The sequence below is a fragment of the Balaenoptera physalus genome (genome assembly GCF_965194825.1).
Source record: "Balaenoptera physalus genome assembly, chromosome: 11".
Lineage (NCBI taxonomy): Eukaryota > Metazoa > Chordata > Mammalia > Artiodactyla > Balaenopteridae > Balaenoptera > Balaenoptera physalus.
In genome coordinates, this window is record NC_138896.1 from 2,777,530 (window position 1) to 2,794,791 (window position 17,262).

Here is a 17,262-nt window from a genome sequence, read left to right on the forward strand (position 1 = left end):
ATTTATATAAGTACCTGGAATTTGAGAAAGCAAGAATGTGTAGTTATCCAATTTTAAAGAATAATAGGTTGCGGTTGGAAGGTACAATGAGGCTCTCGTCATCACCTAGCTCCACTCCTTCATTTTAGTTGAGGAAACTGAGATTATACAACTCACTCAAGGCCACACGCTATTACTTAGCTGCAGAGCAGTTAAGGAAATTGTTAAGTGCCTCCTAACTCTTTATGTGAATTTAACGGTTTTTCTCTAATGGCACCTAAGTGATAATGCTTACTGCCAATCACCCTAAAATAAGCATGGCCTTTAAAACCTTGCCTACACTCTTCTCCATCTACCCTCTTGCCCAGAACCTAAGTGAGTTTGGTCAATCTCATTCTTAAAATGCATGCACACGCCATGTCTCCAGAACATCTGTCTCCGGCTCTACTTTCACCCTTGAACTCTAGACTTGTCTATCCACTGCCTACTTCACATCTACAATTAGACATTTAACTGGCATTGCAGTGTGAGGAGTTCCTTGAACCTGCTCCCCAGCAAACCTGATAAAACGTATTTAAAACAATCACTTATAGTCTCTGGAAATTATCCTAAGGGCATGCAGCAAATGAAGAAACACTCATTCAAGAAAATCTACTATAATTTGGTAAAATCAGTGAGAGTTTGTGGTATTTGAACCAACACCTGCTCCCTCCTTCTCACCCTCCCAAATCAGAGAGACAGAAACTCCACCCCACATAGAAGGATGTGCTCTCACTCCCTCTTGCGAGAACACCAGAATCACAACTAGTTGCTGGACAATCATCGACAGGAGGACACTGGAACTCACCAAAAAAGATACCCCACATCCAAAGACAAAGGAGAAGCCACAATGAGATTGTAGGAGGGGTGCAATCAGAGTAAAATCAAATCCCATAACTGCTGGGTGGGTGACTCACAGACTGGCAAACACTTATACCACAGAAGTCCACCCACTGGAGTGAAGGTTCTGAGCCCGTCAGGCTTCCCAACCTGGGGGTCCGGCAACGGGAGGAGGAATTCATAGAGAATCAGACTTTGAAGCCTAGTGGGAATTGATTGCAGGACTTCAACAGGACTGGGGGAAACAGAGACCCCACTCTTGGAGGGCGCACACAAAATAGTGCATGCATCGGGACCCAGGGGAAGGAGCAGTGACCTTGGGGGAGACTGAACCAGACCTACGTGCTAGTGTTGGAAGGTCTCCTGCAGAGGCGGGGGGTGGCTCTGTTTCACTGTAGGGACAAGGACACAGGCAGCAGAAGTTCTGGGAAGTACTTCTTGGTGTGAGGCCTCCCAGAGTCTGTCATTAGCCCCACCAAAGAGCCCAGGCAAGCTCCAGTGTTGGGTTGCCTCAGGCAAAACAACCAACAGGGAGGGAACCCAGCCCCACCCATCAACAGTCAAGTGGATTAAAGTTTTACTGAGCTCTGACCGCCACAGCAACAGTCAGCTCTACCCACCACCAGAGCCTCCCATCAAGCCTCTTAGATAGCCTCAACCACCAGAGGGCACACAGCAGAAGCAAGAAAAACTACAATACTGCAGTCCGTGGAACAAAAACCACATTCACAGAAAGATAGGAAAGATGAAAAGGCAGAGGGCTATATACCAGATGAAAGAACAAGATAAAACCCCAGAAAAACAACTAAATGAAGTGGAGATAGGCAACCTTCCAGAAAAAGAATTCAGAATAATGATAGTGAAGATGATCCAGGACCTCGGAATAATAAAGGAGGCAAAGATTGAGAAGATGCAAGAAATGATTAACAAAGACCTAGAAGAATTAAAGAACAAACAAAGAGACATGACCAATACAATAACTGAAGTGAAAACTACACTAGAAGGAATCAATAGCAGAATAACTGAGGCAGAACAACGGATAAGTGACCTGGAAGACAGAATGGTGGAATTCACTGCTGCAGAACAGACTAAAGAAAAAAGAATGAAAAGAAATGAAGACAGCCTAAGAGACCTCTGGGACAACATTAAACGCAACAACATTCGCATTATAGGAGTCCCAGAAGGAGAAGAGAGAGAGAAAGGACCAGAGAAAATATTTGAAGAGATTATAGTTGAAAACTTCCCTAACATGGGAAAGGAAATAGCCACCCAAGTCCAGGAAGTACAGAGAGTCCCAGGCAGGATAAACCCAAGGAGAAACATGCTGAGACATGTAGTAATCAAATTGGCAAAAATTAAAGACAAAGAAAAATTATTGAAAGCAGCAAGGGAAAAATGACAAATAACATACAAGGGGACTCCCATAAGGTTAACAGCTGATTTCTCAGCAGAAACTCTACAAGCCAGAAGGGAGTAGCACGATATATTCAAAGTGATTAAAGCGAAGAACCTACGACCAAGATTACTCTACCCAGCAAGGATCTCATTCAGATTTGATGGAGAAATCAAAAGCTTTACAGACAAGCAAAAGCTAAGAGAATTCAGCACCACCAAACCAGCTCTACAACAAATGTTAAAGGAACTTCTCTAAGTGGGAAGCACAAGAGAAGAAAAAGACCTACAAAAACAAACCCAAAACAATTAAGAAAATGGTACTAGGAACATACATATCGATAATTACCTTAAACGTGAATGGATTAAATGCTCCAACCAAAAGACACAGGCTTGCTGAATGGATACAAAAACAAGACCCATGGGCTTCCCTGGTGGCGCAGTGGTTGAGAGTCTGCCTGCCAATGCAGGGGACACGGGTTCGAGCCCTGGTCTGGGAAGATCCCGCATGCCGCGGAGCAACTGGGCCCGTGAGGCACAACTACTGAGCCTGCGCGTCTGGAGCCTGTGCTCCTCAACAAGAGAGGCCGCGAGAGTGAGAGGCCCGCGCACCGCGATGAAGAATGGCCCCCGCTTGCCGCAACTAGAGAAAGCCCTCGCACAGAAACGAAGACCCAACACAGCCAGAAATGAATAAATAAATAAATAAATTTATAAAAAAAAAAAAAAAAAACAAGACCCATATATATGCTGTCTACAAGAGACCCACTTTAGACCTAGGGACACATACAGACTGAAAGTGAGGGGATGGAAAAAGATATTCCATGCAAATGGAAATCAAAAGAAAGCTGGAGTAGCTATACTCATATCAGATAAAATAGACTTTAAAATAAAGAATGTTACAAGAGACAAGGAAGGGCACTACATAATGATCAAGGGATCAATCCAAGAAGAAGATTTAACAATTATAAATATATATGCACCCAACATAGGAGCACCTCAATACATAAAGCAACTGCTAACAGCTATAAAAGAGGAAATCGACAGTAACACAATAATAGTGGGGAACTTTAACACCTCACTTACACCAATGGACAGATCATCCAAAATGAAAATAAATAAGGAAACAGAAGCTTTAAATGATACAATAGACCAGATAGATTTAATTGATATTTATAGGACATTCCATCCAAAAACAGCAGATTACACTTTCTTCTCAAGTGCACACGGAACATTCTCCAGAATAGATCATATCTTGGGTCACAAATCAAGCCTCAGTAAATTTAAGAAAATTGACATCACATCAAGCATCTTTTCTGACCACAACACTATGAGATTAGAAATGAATTACAGGGAAAAAAACGTAAAAAAGACAAACACATGGAGGCTAAACAATACGTTACTAAATAACCAAGAGATCACTGAAGAAATCAAAGAGGAAATCAAAAAATACCTAGAGACAAATGACAATGAAAACACGACAACCCAAAACCTATGGGATGCAGCAAAAGCAGTTCTAAGAGGGAAGTTTACAGCTATACAAGCCTACCTAAAGAAACAAGAAAAATCTCAAGTAAACAATCTAACCTTACACCTAAAGAAACTAGAGAAAGAAGAACAAACAAAACCCAAAGTTAGCAGAAGGAAAGAAATCATAAAGATCAGAGCAGAAATAAAATGAAATAGAAACAAAGAAAACAGTAGCAAAGATCAATAAAACTAAAAGCTGGTTCTTTGAAAAGATAAACAAAATTGATAAGCCATTAGCCAGACTCATCAAGAAAAAGAGGGAGAGGACTCAAATCAATAAAATCAGAAATGAAAAAGAAGTTACAACAGACACCACAGAAATACAAAGCATCCTAAGAGACTACTACAAGCAACTCTATGCCAATAAAATGGACAACCTGGAAGAAATGGACAAATTCTTAGAAAGGTATAACCTTCCAAGACTGAACCAGGAAGAAACAGAAAATATGAACAGACCAATCACAAGTAATGAAATTGAAACTGTGATTAAAAATCTTCCAACAAACAAAAGTCCAGGACCAGATGGCTTCACAGGTGAATTCTATCAAACATCTAGAGAAGAGCTAACACTCATCCTTCTCAAACTCTTCCCAAAAATTGCAGAGGAAGGAACACTCCCAAACTATGAGGCCACCATCACCCTGATACCAAAACCAGACAAAGATACTACAAAAAAAGAAAATTACAGACCAATATCACTGATGAATATAGATGCAAAAATCCTCAACAAAATACTAGCAAACAGAATCCAACCACACATTAAAAGGATCATACACCACGATCAAGTGGGATTTATCCCAGGGATGCAAGGATTCTTCAATATATGCAAATCAATCAATGTGATACACCATATTAACAAATTGAAGAATAAAAACCATATGATCATCTTAATAGATGCAGAAAAAGCTTCTGACAAAATTCAACACCCATTTATGATAAAAACTCTCCAGAAAGTGGGCATAGAGGGAACCTACCTCAACATAATAAAGGCCATATACGACAAACCCACAGCAAACATCATTCTCAACGGTGAAGAACTGAAAGCATTTCCTCTAAGATCAGGAACGAGACAAGGATGTCCACTCTCACCACTATTATTCAACATAGTTTTGGAAGTCCTAGCCAGGGCAATCAGAGAAGAAAAAGAAATAAAAGGAATACAAATTGGAAAAGAAGAAGTAAAACTGTCACTGTTTGCAGATGACATGATACTATACATAGATAATCCTAAAGATGCCACCAGAAAACTACTAGAGCTAATCAATGAATTTGGTAAAGTTGCAGGATACAAAATTAATGCACAGAAATCTCTTGCATTCCTATACACTAATGATGAAAAATCTGAAAGAGAAATTATGGAAACACTCCCAATTACCCTTGCAACAAAAAGAATAAAATATCTAGGAATAAACCTACCTAGGGAGACAAAAGACCTGTATGCAGAAAACTATAAGACACTGATGAAAGAAATTAAAGATGATACCAACAGATGGAGAGATATGCCATGTTCTTGGATTGGAAGAATCAATATTGTGAAAATGACTATACTACCAAAAGCAATCTACAGATTCAATGCAATCCCTATCAAATTACCAATGGCATTTTTTATGGAACTAGAACAAATCATCTTAAAATTTGTATGGAGACACAAAAGACCCTGAATAGCCAAAGCAGTCTTGAGGGAAAAAAACGGAGCTGGAGGAATCAGACTCCCTGACTTCAGACTATACTACAAAGCTACAGTAATCAAGACAATATGGTACTGGCACAAAAACAGAAACATAGATCAATGGAACAAGATAGAAAGCCCAGAGATAAACCCACGCACCTATGGTCAACTAATCTATGACAAAGGAAGCAAAGATATAGAATGGAGAAAACACAGTCTCTTCAATAAGTGGTGCTGGGAAAACTAGACAGCTACATGTAAAAGAATGAAATTAGAATACTCCCTAACACCATACACAAAAATAAACTCAAAATGGATTAGAGACCTAAATGTAAGACTGGACACTATAAAACTCTTAGAGGAAAACATAGGAAGAACACTCTTTGACATAGATCACAGCAAGATCTTTTTTGATCCACCTCCTAGAGCAATGGAAATAAAAAAAAAAATAAACAACTGAGACCTAATGAAACTTAAAAGCTTTTGCACAGCAAAGGAAACCATAAACAAGACGAAAAGACAACCCTCAGAATGGGAGAAAATATTTGCAAACAAATCAACGGACAAAGGATTAGTCTCCAAAATATATAAACAGCTCACTCAGCTCAATATTAAAGAAACAAACAACCTAACCCAAAAATGGGCAGAAGACCTAAATAGACATTTCTCCAAAGAAGACATACAGACGGCCATGAAGCACATGAAAAGATGCTGAACATCACTAATTATTAGAGAAATGCAAATCAAAACTACAATGAGGTATCACCTCACACAAGTTAGAATGGGCATCAGCAGAAAATCTACAAACAACAAATGCCGGAGAGGGTGTGGAGAAAAGGGAACCCTCTTGCACTGTTGGTGGGAATGTAAATTGATACAGCCACTATGGAGAACAATATGGAGGTTCCTTAAAAAACTAAAAATAGAATTACCATATGACCCAGCAATCCCACTACTGGGCATATACCCAGAGAAAACCGTAATTCAAAAAGACACATGCACCCCAATGTTCACTGGAGCACTATTTACAATAGCCAGGTCATGGAAGCAACCTAAATGCCCATCGACAGACGAATGGATAAAGAAGTTGTGGTACATATATACAATGGAATATTACTCAGCCATAAAAAGGAACGAAATTGAGTCATTTGTTGAGACGTGGATGGATCTAGAGACTGTCATACAGAGTGAAGTAAGTCAGAAAGAGAAAAACAAATATCGTATATTAATGCACGTATGTGGAACCTAGAAAAATGGTACAGATGAACCGGTTTGCAGGGCAGAAGTTGAGACATAGATGTAGAGAACAAACGTATGGACACCAAGGGGGGAAAACTGCGGTGGGGTGGGGATGGTGGTATGCTGAATTGGGCGATTGGGATTGACATGTATACAGTGATGTGTATAATACTGATGACTGATTAATATAAAAAAAAAAAAAAAAAGAAACTCCACCCCAGCCTGGTGTCACCCAAAACACGGGGCTCCCTGTCCCCCAGCTCCCAGACAGAGGGCCATCTTCTGGGGCTGTCAGCCTTTCTCGTTCTGCCCCCAGCTCCCTGTTCCTCAGGCTAAGTTCCAGGAGGATGCAGCCAAGAGGAGAGGACTTTCTTCTGCCCAGCTCCCATTTGCGGACTGAAGGCTTTACACGTCAAATGTGGCACCACTGGGAATACTGGGGCCCTGACTGCCTTTGCCATGGTCCCAAGGCAGAGGCACTGGGAGAAGGAGAGGACCTGTGGCTACTCTTGTCCCCTTCCACCGAGCGCCCAGCTCCTAACACAAGTGTCACTCAGAGAGAGGCATGTCATTGCTCCCCTCCCAGCTCCAGAGTCCTGGATCAGAGATTCTGCCAGGAGGGTACAGGAGGCTGTAAAACAGATAGCTCCTCGTCTCTTCCCAAAAGAAATGGCTTCATTTGCAACAGAGGAGAGGAAGTTCGAGCTTCCAGATGCTCTCAAAAACAGTGGAGGATGTGGGGAAAGACAACCCGGAGGAGACTGGTAGAATCATTGCACATGGAGGTTAAATGGTAGGCCAGCCGTTTCTAACAGAGAACCAGCGATAGAGAGACTGCTGGTAGGAACCCACCTTGAGTCAGACCAAATCTCAGACAGTGACCTTAGAAACTATCCTTTTAAATGTCCCTGAATTTGATTGGTTTAGTCTGTGGACCAATTTATGCCCTAGGGTAATGTTTAAAACAATACAGCAATCAGCCAGCACCTAGTGGACCTTAACACCTGGGTATGGCCAGGACAAGAAAGGGGCAAAGAGAACCTTTACAAAACCACTGTCATCCCAGAGTGACTGTAGGAATCCCCAAGGCTGCACTCCCTCAGGAACAACATCAGAGACTTCGCACAGCATGGGGTGAGGAAGGAATAGACTTCACTAGAATAACTGGGTCACTAAACAAATAGACAAGCATAATAATAACAAGACTGGAGAAGGGTGGAAACCAGTAACCAGAGTTGCTAAAACATGCCAACTTCCAACAAAAGATTACAACGCATGCAAAGAAACAGGAAAGTATGACCCCATACCATGGGAAAAAAAGCAGGCAATAGAAACCGCCTGTGAGAGTAACTAGATGTTGGATTTAACAACAGATTTCAAAGTAGCCACTGTAAACGTGTTCAAAGAACTAAAGGAAACATGGTTAAAGAAGTAAGGTATGATGACAATGTCACATCAAATACAGAATATCAATAAAGAAAAATTATTTTTAAAAAACAAGTGGGAATTCTGGAGTTGAAAAATACAATAAATGAAATGAAAACTTCACTAGAGGGGCTCAACAGTAGATTTGAACTGACAGAAAAAAAAATTAGTAAACTTGACAATAGATCAATAGAAATTATGCAATCAGAAAACAGAGAGAAAAAAGAATTTGTGAAAAAATGAACAGAGCCTTAGGATTGTGGGACACTCTAAAGCACACCAACATACATGTAATGAGATTGCCAGAAAGAGAGAGAAGAAAAAGGAGCAGAAAAATATTTGAAGAAATAATGGCTGAAAGCTTCCCAAATTTATTGAAAAGCTATAGAACAAAGAACTCCAAGTAGAATAAATGCAAAAGAGATCCACATATAAACACATCACAGTAAAATTGCTGAAAGCCAAACACAAGGAGAAAATCTTGAAAGCAGCAAGAGAAAAACAATTCATCATTTAAAGGGGACACTGGGACTCCCCTGGTGGTTCAGTGGTTAGGACTCTGAGCTTCCATTGCAGGGGGCACGGGTTTGATCCCTGTTTGGGGAACTAAGATGTGGTGTGGCCCCAAAAAAGTTAACCTCAATGAGATTAACAGCAGATTTCTCAGCAGAAACAATGGAAGGCAGAAGGCAGTGTAATAACATGTTCAAAAGGGTCAAACAAAAACGTGTCAACCAATAATAGTATATCCAAAAAGTTATCTTTCAAAAATGAAGATGAAATAAAGAAACTTCCAGATAAACAAGAACTGAGAATTTGCTGCTGGCAGTCCCACCCTACAAGAAATACTAAAGGAAGTTCTTTAGGCTAAAAGAAAGTGACCACAGACAGTAATCTGAATCAACACATAAAAACAAACAGCACTGGTAATTAGGTAATTACAAAAGACAGCATAAATGCATTTTTGTTTCTTCTCTTAAGAGATTTAAAAAACAACTGTATGTATTCATACAATGAATGGAATATAATTCCTCCATAGAAAGAAATGAAGTACTGATACATACTACAATGTGAATCAACCTCTAAAACAAGTAAAAGCAGAGATACAACTGGTCACATAATATATTATTCCATTTAGATAAAATATCCAAAATAGATGAATCCATAGAAACAGGATACTGCCTGGTGGTTGCCAGGGGCTGTGTGGATAGGGGAATGGGGACAAACAGCTTACTGGGTACAGGTTTTATTCTGGGGTGATGAAAATATTTGGGACTAGATAGACGTAGTAGTTGTACAAAATTGAGAATGTACTATAAAATTGAAAAAGAAAAATACAATGATTGCCTAGAAAAGACAAATCCATAGAGAAAGAAAGTATATTAATGGTTGCTTGGGAGCAGGGGTGAGAATGGCGAGTGACGGCAAGTGGGTATGAGGAAATATTACAGGGGTGATGAAAATGTTCTGACACTGGATTATGGTGATGGTTCACAATTATGTAAATTTGCTGAGAATGACTGAAGTGCGCACTTAAAATGGGTGATTTGATGATATGCAAATTATACCTCAATAAAGTTGTTTTTAAGATGCACACATGAAAAAAAGCAATTGTATAAAACAATACATTTTATGTATATAAATAATAAAATGTATTGTTGGGGCTATAACATATAGAATAGAAATGTAACATATTTGCTAACAGCAGTACAAAGGAGGTGGGTAGTAGCAAGGCTGTACTGAGCTAAAGAAATTACTCCAGATGGTAACTTGGATCCACAAAAACAAGAAATAAAGAGAAGCAGAAATGATAAATAAGAAGGTCATACATAATAAAAGCTATACAGTCGACCCTTGAGCAATGTGGGGTTAAGGGCACTGACCCCCCTCGCAGTTGAAAACGTGTTATAACTTTACAGGTGGCCCTCCATAGCCAAGGTTCTGCACCCATGAATTCAACCAAGCACGGATCATGTAGTACTGTAGTATTTATCGAAAAAAATCCACGTATAAGTGGATCCACAGTGTTGTTCAAGGGTCAACTGTAAATATGTATTTGCTTTCCTTTCTTCTATCAGTTTCCTTAAAAGATATAAAGTAATCATCATAACAATGTACTGTTGGGTTTGTAACATTTATAGATACAATATATATATAACAGTTATACCACAAAAAATAGGCAAATAGAACAAAACTATATTGGAGTAAGGTTTTTAATCTCATTGGAATTATGTTAGTACAAATTTGGAGCTAATTCTGGTAAGTTAAGATGTATGTGGTAAGCTCTAGACCAACCACAAAGGAAACAACTAAAATAGTGGGGGGAAAAATCACTTAGAAATTAAACCACTACATTAGAAAATATTCACTTGATTCAAAAGAAAACAGTAAAGGAGGGACAAAGGAACAAAAAGACATGAGATATACAGAAAAATAAAATCATAGACATAAATCCAACTATGTCAATAACATTGAATGTGAGTGGATTAAACAATCTAATCAAAAGGCAGAGATTAGAATAGATTTTAAAAAACAAGACCCAACTACATGCTGTCTACAGGCGATATACTTCAGATTTCATAGTAAAAATCATGCAAGCAGCAACCACAGAAAGTGGGAATGACTGTGCTAATGTCAGACAAAACAAACTTTTAAATTTTTAAAAAGTTACTACAGAAAAAGAGGGACATTTTGTAATGCTAAAAGTGTCAATCCAATAGGATATAATGTTTATAAACATGCGTGAACCTAATAACAAAGAACCAAAATACATGTAGCAAAAACTGACAGAAATGAAGGGGAAAATGGACAACAATAATTGAAGTCTTTAAGACCCCACTTATAATTAGACATCTAATAGACTCTGAAATCATAATATGACTGAAACAGAACTCTTCATTCGCCCCCAATCCCCACCTATTAAATCTGCTCTGTAAGTGGCAATTGCATTATATCTGCTCAAGCCAAAATACCTTTAAGTCACCGTCTCTCACACCCCACATCCAATTGATCAGTGAATTCTACAGCTTGTCCTTTCAAAATATATCCAGAATCCAACCACTTTTCCCCACTTTCACCCTGTTCTAATCCACCACCTTCACTCACCAGGATTACTGAGTTACACTCCTAACTGGATTCCACCTTTCCTCCCCTGGTCCCTGGCTGTCTAGCTCCTTAGAGCAGCCAAGAAAACATTCTAAAATAAATTATGCCATTCTGCAACCCTGCACTTACTCTGTCCAATAAATCTTAAGTGAAATCCAAATCCCACAAACTCCCTTTCCAGCTTTATTTCCTACTCCTGTAATCACTGCACTCTCTCCACACTGACCTCTTCGCTATTCTTGGCCCGTTATGAGACTGGGTTCATAATGCAATTGCAGTTTTTAAAATGTCATTAATATATGAATGCAAGTATAAAAAAGGGAGAAAGGCTAGCTAGCCCTATTATAAAATGTGAATAATAATTATCTACAGGGAGTAGGATGACAATTTTCATTTTTTCTTACTGCAAAAAGTGCTTCTAATTTATGTATTATTTATGTGTTACTTATGTAATAAAACCATGAAAAGCTGTGTATAAAACCCCTTATACCCAATGTAGCAATAGTATGTAACTACATAGAAAATCTGGAACTAAACAAAAAAATCAGAACAAAAGAAACAAACTAAAAAAAAAAACCAAAAACCTTGCCTATCGAAATAGCTAGTATTTATCAATACATGCTCCAGGGCCTTTCATTCATTATTTCATTTAATTCCTGTAATAATCCTACATGATGGGAACTACTACCCTCTCGTTACTGAGGTGTAGAGTGAAGCTCCGAAGGTTAAACACGTGGTGAAGCCCAGGTCTTCCTGACCTGAACAGTCACGTTCTGAACACCACTGGACACACTGCCTCATCAGTCACACACAACAGAGCAACACTGACCCTACTGGACACCCAGTAACAAAGGAAAGGGCCATCGTGTAGTTAGGAAGACATTTACTAAAGCTAGAATTATGTAAAAATTGATAGGCATGTTACGTGGAAAAGCAAACTATCACATTCCATACAGGAGTACAAGAAATTTTAGTATTTCACGTGGAAATAGGCCCCAATAGACCCATACATTAATTTTGGTTCCGTTTGGGTAATGGAACTCTGGGTGGATTTCGTTTTGTTTTCTTTTGCTCTCTTGTATTTTCCAGATATTCGTGAATGCATTGGAGCTGCTTTAAAACAAAGAACAAGAAACTGTTTTCATGTTTTTGTTTTGTAATAAAGGAAAAACTCAACCCAGTGTCTTCCCAAGCATCTACAAATCCCAAGTCTAGATCTTAACTGAGTCAAACCTTACGTGTTACCTAAAAGGTCGTCGACATTCTTTGAATTGACATCTGGGGAGTCTGCGCGGGCCAGTTTTCCTCAAAGGACTTAGGAAGCTGTTTGTTTGTCTGCAGCCCAAGCTATAACGAGCCTATGAAGAGCCTGGCGCGATCGAAGGACGGGGTAGCTTAGAAGGTCCAAGTTTAATACATCGCTCGGCACGGGAGGAACGTCACTCTAAAGCACCGCACTATTTCGGGAAGGTGTGTCTTGCAGGAAACCACTAATACTTGGAAGACGGTAAGAAAAAGTCCAGTGTGCAAAAATGCATGCTTGTCCCCAAAACCTTGTCCTCGGGCCAGAGAATGTGTCCGGCATCCGGGCGCTGCGGTCCCGAAGATCCGTCAGCAGCACCGAGCGGCCCTCACTGGTTCGCTCGCAGGCGCTAGGCTGGCTGGGCTCCGAAGGGCGGGGAGGGGCGGGGCTGCCGCTCTCCTCAGCCCCGCCCACCCCTTCCCAGGCGTACGCACGCACGGACGCACGCACGCACGCACGCGCCTCACTGGGCCGAGAAACGCGCGCTCGCCGAGGCCCCGCCCCTCCAGCGACTTCCGGTGGGCGGGGTCACCCCTAAACTCTGCCGCGGCGCGGGTCAGACCCAGCGGCCACTACCGCGGCTGCTTTCCGGTGCAAAGGTTCCCGAACTAGGACAGGAAAAAGTAGCGAGGCTGAGAGGATGGGCTTCAAGTTTGAAAATGAAAAGTTGGGCTTAAGTTTGTCGCTTAGTAAACGTTTGCTGAATGATTAAAGTAATAAGTGGATGTTTGCTTTAACTCCGCCTTCAAAGAACCCCGTTTTTCCCAAAACTTCAACGGCAGTATATAGTTCGGGCTGAGTCCTTGACAAATCCTGTCCTAGTGCACCCTCCGAGAGTAGTACCGAGCGAGCGAAATGTGTTTGCCAGCATCATTTTCTGAAACTTGATTTTTACTATGTTCTTGTTGAAAAACTTGGTTTGTCCAAGTCTAAACTTGAGCCAGTCATAATCAGGCTCCAAGCCTGAACCTTAGTTCCTGTGTTCCCCACCTATCCTTCGCCACACTCGGTATGCTTAGTTTAATGTCTACATGAAAGCTGCTGCAAAGAAACGCGGAGGGGGGGGGGGCGGGGCGCGGGAGGGCAGGGAGATCACGTTAAGACTGAGGAAACAGATTGGTTTATGAGTGTTCCACGAATCAGCAACAAGGAAGAGACTACAGCTTACAGACACAGAAAAAATAAGGAATTTCTGGGTGCCAATCCAGTGCTCTTTCCGTTACCTTTATTCGAAAGGAGTTTGAAAACCAAAGAGCTGTGTGGGTGGGTGCTCAATAAGGGGATGTTAAACCAATGACATTTCTGTGGGAAGCAGCACAGTAAGGAAGAGCACAGACTTGAGAAATTTCAGTTCAAACCGTGGCTTGGCACCTAGGAACTGAGTCATCACAAGCAAGTCACCTTACCTCTGAGTGCCAGTTTGCTACGCTTCTTTGCCTTAAAGTATATCATTCTACTTTATATCCAAGGTGAGATCTCTTACAGGCTTGCCCTCAATTCTAAGAAGAGATCTGTAATAAGTCTGTTACACTGTTTATTTTCATTTTAAAATTATTTATTTAAAAATAATGTACTAATTTTCTGTCATTTTAATAACATATTTGAGCTATTCTTAACACAATGACACATGGCCTTGCCTTCGTGGGACAGAGAATATAATAAACTGTAAATACAAGGCTGCCATATACAAAATACCTTTGAAAAGATATATAGGGATGAGAATCTAGAGGTAGGAACAATTAGTGGAACTCTGAAATCCCAACCTACACACTATTCGTACATAGATAAATATATGGTTGAAAATATAAACCATTCTTAACATATTTCTGAAAACTATTTCCTCTGAAAGAAGCCTTCTAAGTTATTATACCTGGATTTGATTTGATTATTAAGGAGAGAGAAATCCTTCATAAGGAAAACAACATAATTAAGGACCATATAAAGAAATGCAACAATGGGGGGGGGAAACCCACAAAAAATCAATAAATATCCAGGGATTGATTTAGTGTTCCATGTTAATAAAGTCCATGAGGGGAAAACGCTTAACATTTTAACACGTTTGGGATTCCAGCCACCCAGGGACTTATTTTGTAAGAATATTTGTAACTCTTCCTCTCTGAAAATCAAGAGATATATAAAAAGCTCAGATATTCCGAACTCTAATTTCTAGGTCAAACCCAAACTCAGTGGGTTATAAGAATAAAAGTGATCATCACCCTGCTTTCCGGTTCCAGAGTATGGAGAAAGATATGTCTCTTTTGAGAGACAGAGAACGTAAAAACCTCCATGGTATTGAAAGCTCTCCAAGAGACAGTAAATGTTTTCTCATACAATGTTTCATTTAATCTCATTATCGTAGATTCCATTATTATAGAAAAACAAAGTCACAAAGTTATTCGGACCAATTACAGAACCAGCGAAACTAAACAGGAGTAACGGATTCCTGAATCGTTACCCCCGTACTTAGCAACAGCTGAAACAAAGTTCAAAAGTTTCAAAGAAATGTATCAATAAAAATAGTTCCCTATGTTCTAGGTACAGCCCTACGTTTCCAGTACTCCTGCCTTTCTACAAACTTTCCCTTAATGCCGTTTCACACTGACTTATCTAGACAGTAAAAAGGCATTTAAAAGCAAAGTCATCTTGTTTGCCCCAGTTTGAGAATTTTAACCCAACTGTGGGCCCCACAATGAAACCAGTTCTCGGAACCGCGCCCGCAAGGCAGACACCCCCTTTCTCCACCGGGGTCCTGGAGCGTAACGTCGGTTCTAACCCAATCAACGCGCGCCCTTAAAACCCCAGCCCTCGCTGCCGCAGCCCCGCCCCGTCGCGGAAGTGCGTCATGACGCTCGTGCGCCCTGTCCCCGGATGCACTTTTATATCCGGATTCTCCGAGCAATTCTGAGCTCCACGGTTCCCGACGCTGTCGGCACATGCGCGACGGCCCTGCTCCTTCTTCCTCCTCCTCCAGTGGCTTCCACCGTCCGGGCGGCCACCGCCACCGCCGCCCAGGAGTCAGGAAGTTCAAGATGGCCGCCGCGGAGGCTCAGTCGCTGCGGGAACAGCCAGAGTAAGTAGTCTAGGAGCGCGGAAGGCCGGCGCCCGGGGCTGGCCGAGGGGGAGCGGGCGGAGAGCTGCCCGGGCGGCGGGCGGGAAAGTTCGGGCCCTGGGGCCGCGGCCAAACTTTGCCTCCCGCGCGGCGTCGTGGAGCGCGGGCGGGCGGCCTGCGCGCTCCGCTCGCCGGGAGGCCGCGGCTGCTGGGTCGAGGGCGGCCGGGCCTGCCGCGTCGTTGCCCCGGGAGGCGTGGGCGCGAGCGGCCTCTACAGGTCCCGAGCGCGCGGCTCCAGCGGGGGCGCGCCTGCCCGCCTGCCCTCCGCGGGGACGAGCGGGGCTCCCGGCGGCCTCGGTGCGGGCCCCCGAGCAGCAGGGCGGCGCGGGCGAGCCCTGAGACCTTCCCTCCGCAGGCGGTTCCCCTGGTGCTTCTGCTGCCCTTGTCAGCCTTAGGACCCGAAAGCAGGGAGGAGAAGGGGTGCCGGGGCCGTGCTCCTTGACCACCCCAGAGCTGCAGTTTGCGGCTGGCGGGGTGCTTCCTCCTGCCACCCTGTACTCTGTACTCTAGCATCCCCCCGATATCCCACCCCCCCTCATCCCCCCGTCGCCCCCCCCCCCCCCGCCAATTGCAGCAATTTGCCAACTTGCAAACTTGAGACAAAGTAGGATCAAGTCCTCGGTTTTGAGGCCTAGCATTTTTGGCCTGAGTTTATAGTGCTTCTTTGGGAGTACGAGTGGAAGAAGTGGAAATTGTTAGCTACTTCCAAACCCAAGCACTTCTTGTCTGTAATTAAGCTAGTATAAGGATCGATGCGGCCGAGCAAAAACAGACTTGTACATGCTGCAAGGGTAACCGTTGCTTAACTAAAAGCAGTATCTTGTTTTTCGTGTGTTCCTTAGGAAAACTCAAGAACCTAGAAGAGAATGGATTTTAAAATAGTATTCCTATAGCGACCTTTTTTTTGTATCCGCATTATCTGATTTTGTTTCCTGCTGTCTTAGGAAAGAGGTAGATACAATCTCCCAGCAACTTTGGACTGAGAGAGAGGAGAAATCTTTGCCACCAGCCGGCCCATCGCTTCATTGCTGTGCGTCCAGTTCTGGACTGCTCAGTCATTTGCTTTACTTAGCTAGACAGAGATATTTATGAAGTTTTTCATTAAAGACCTCTGAAAGCTGCTTTATTATCTTCACTTCAATTTGACTTAAAAGAGAGCAAATGGATTCCGAAGTTCTGGGTAGACTTTGCCTCTTTTTGTTTCTCCTCGAGTTCACAGTGAGGCCCAGTTCCAATCTTCATGACAAGATGGTCCAAATCTTAGGCAACGCGGCTGATTTTTCTAGTAATCTGTTTAAAGTTCTGTAGTATTATGTCCATTTATTTGATTTCAGGGACAGTTCAGATTCCTTTTGAAGAGTGGCTCAGCCGGATTTATTTACATATTCAAATAACACTAGATTTAATAATAATATTTATTTTGGCCCCTGCAGTATGAATGACCCTGAGATAGTCTTTAATTCCACCTCCCCCCTCCTTGACACTTGTTTTGCATGGAATGTGTGATCTGTATGTGTCCCACTTTCACTTATTTGAAAATGTTTTGCCATAGAAAATGACAGTTTGCTAAGAAAGCAGGTACCATGTTGGCTGCCCGCAGTGAATGCTGGAATGTAGTGTCTGAATAGTTTT

The 17,262-nt window shown here is 41.9% G+C and overlaps 1 protein-coding gene and 1 long non-coding RNA gene across 7 annotated transcripts in view; one reads left to right on the forward strand and one right to left on the reverse strand.

Annotated features, from left to right (window-relative positions):
* Window positions 1-12,086: 12,086 nt before the first annotated feature.
* On the reverse strand, window positions 12,087-13,613 carry LOC309637921. The gene is made up of 2 exons (XR_014250867.1): window positions 12,464-13,613; window positions 12,087-12,331 (listed from the first exon to the last, which is right to left on the reverse strand). It is a non-coding gene; the product is annotated as an uncharacterized lncRNA (long non-coding RNA).
* A 332-nt stretch (window positions 13,614-13,945) lies between these two features.
* Window positions 13,946-17,262, forward strand: part of PRP4K (pre-mRNA processing factor kinase PRP4K) — a 40,382-nt gene continuing 37,065 nt past the window's right edge. For 5 of the 6 annotated variants that reach the window (XR_014250849.1, XR_014250850.1, XR_014250851.1 and 2 more), the window contains exon 1: window positions 15,410-15,591. Coding sequence is in view for 1 of the 6 variants with exons in the window: in XM_082413173.1 (XP_082269299.1) it covers window positions 15,455-15,591 (137 nt within the window). In the remaining 5 variants the exon portion in view is untranslated. Of the gene's footprint in view, window positions 15,592-17,262 lie in introns of all 6 variants that reach the window. The other variant, XM_082413173.1, reaches the window with a different exon arrangement.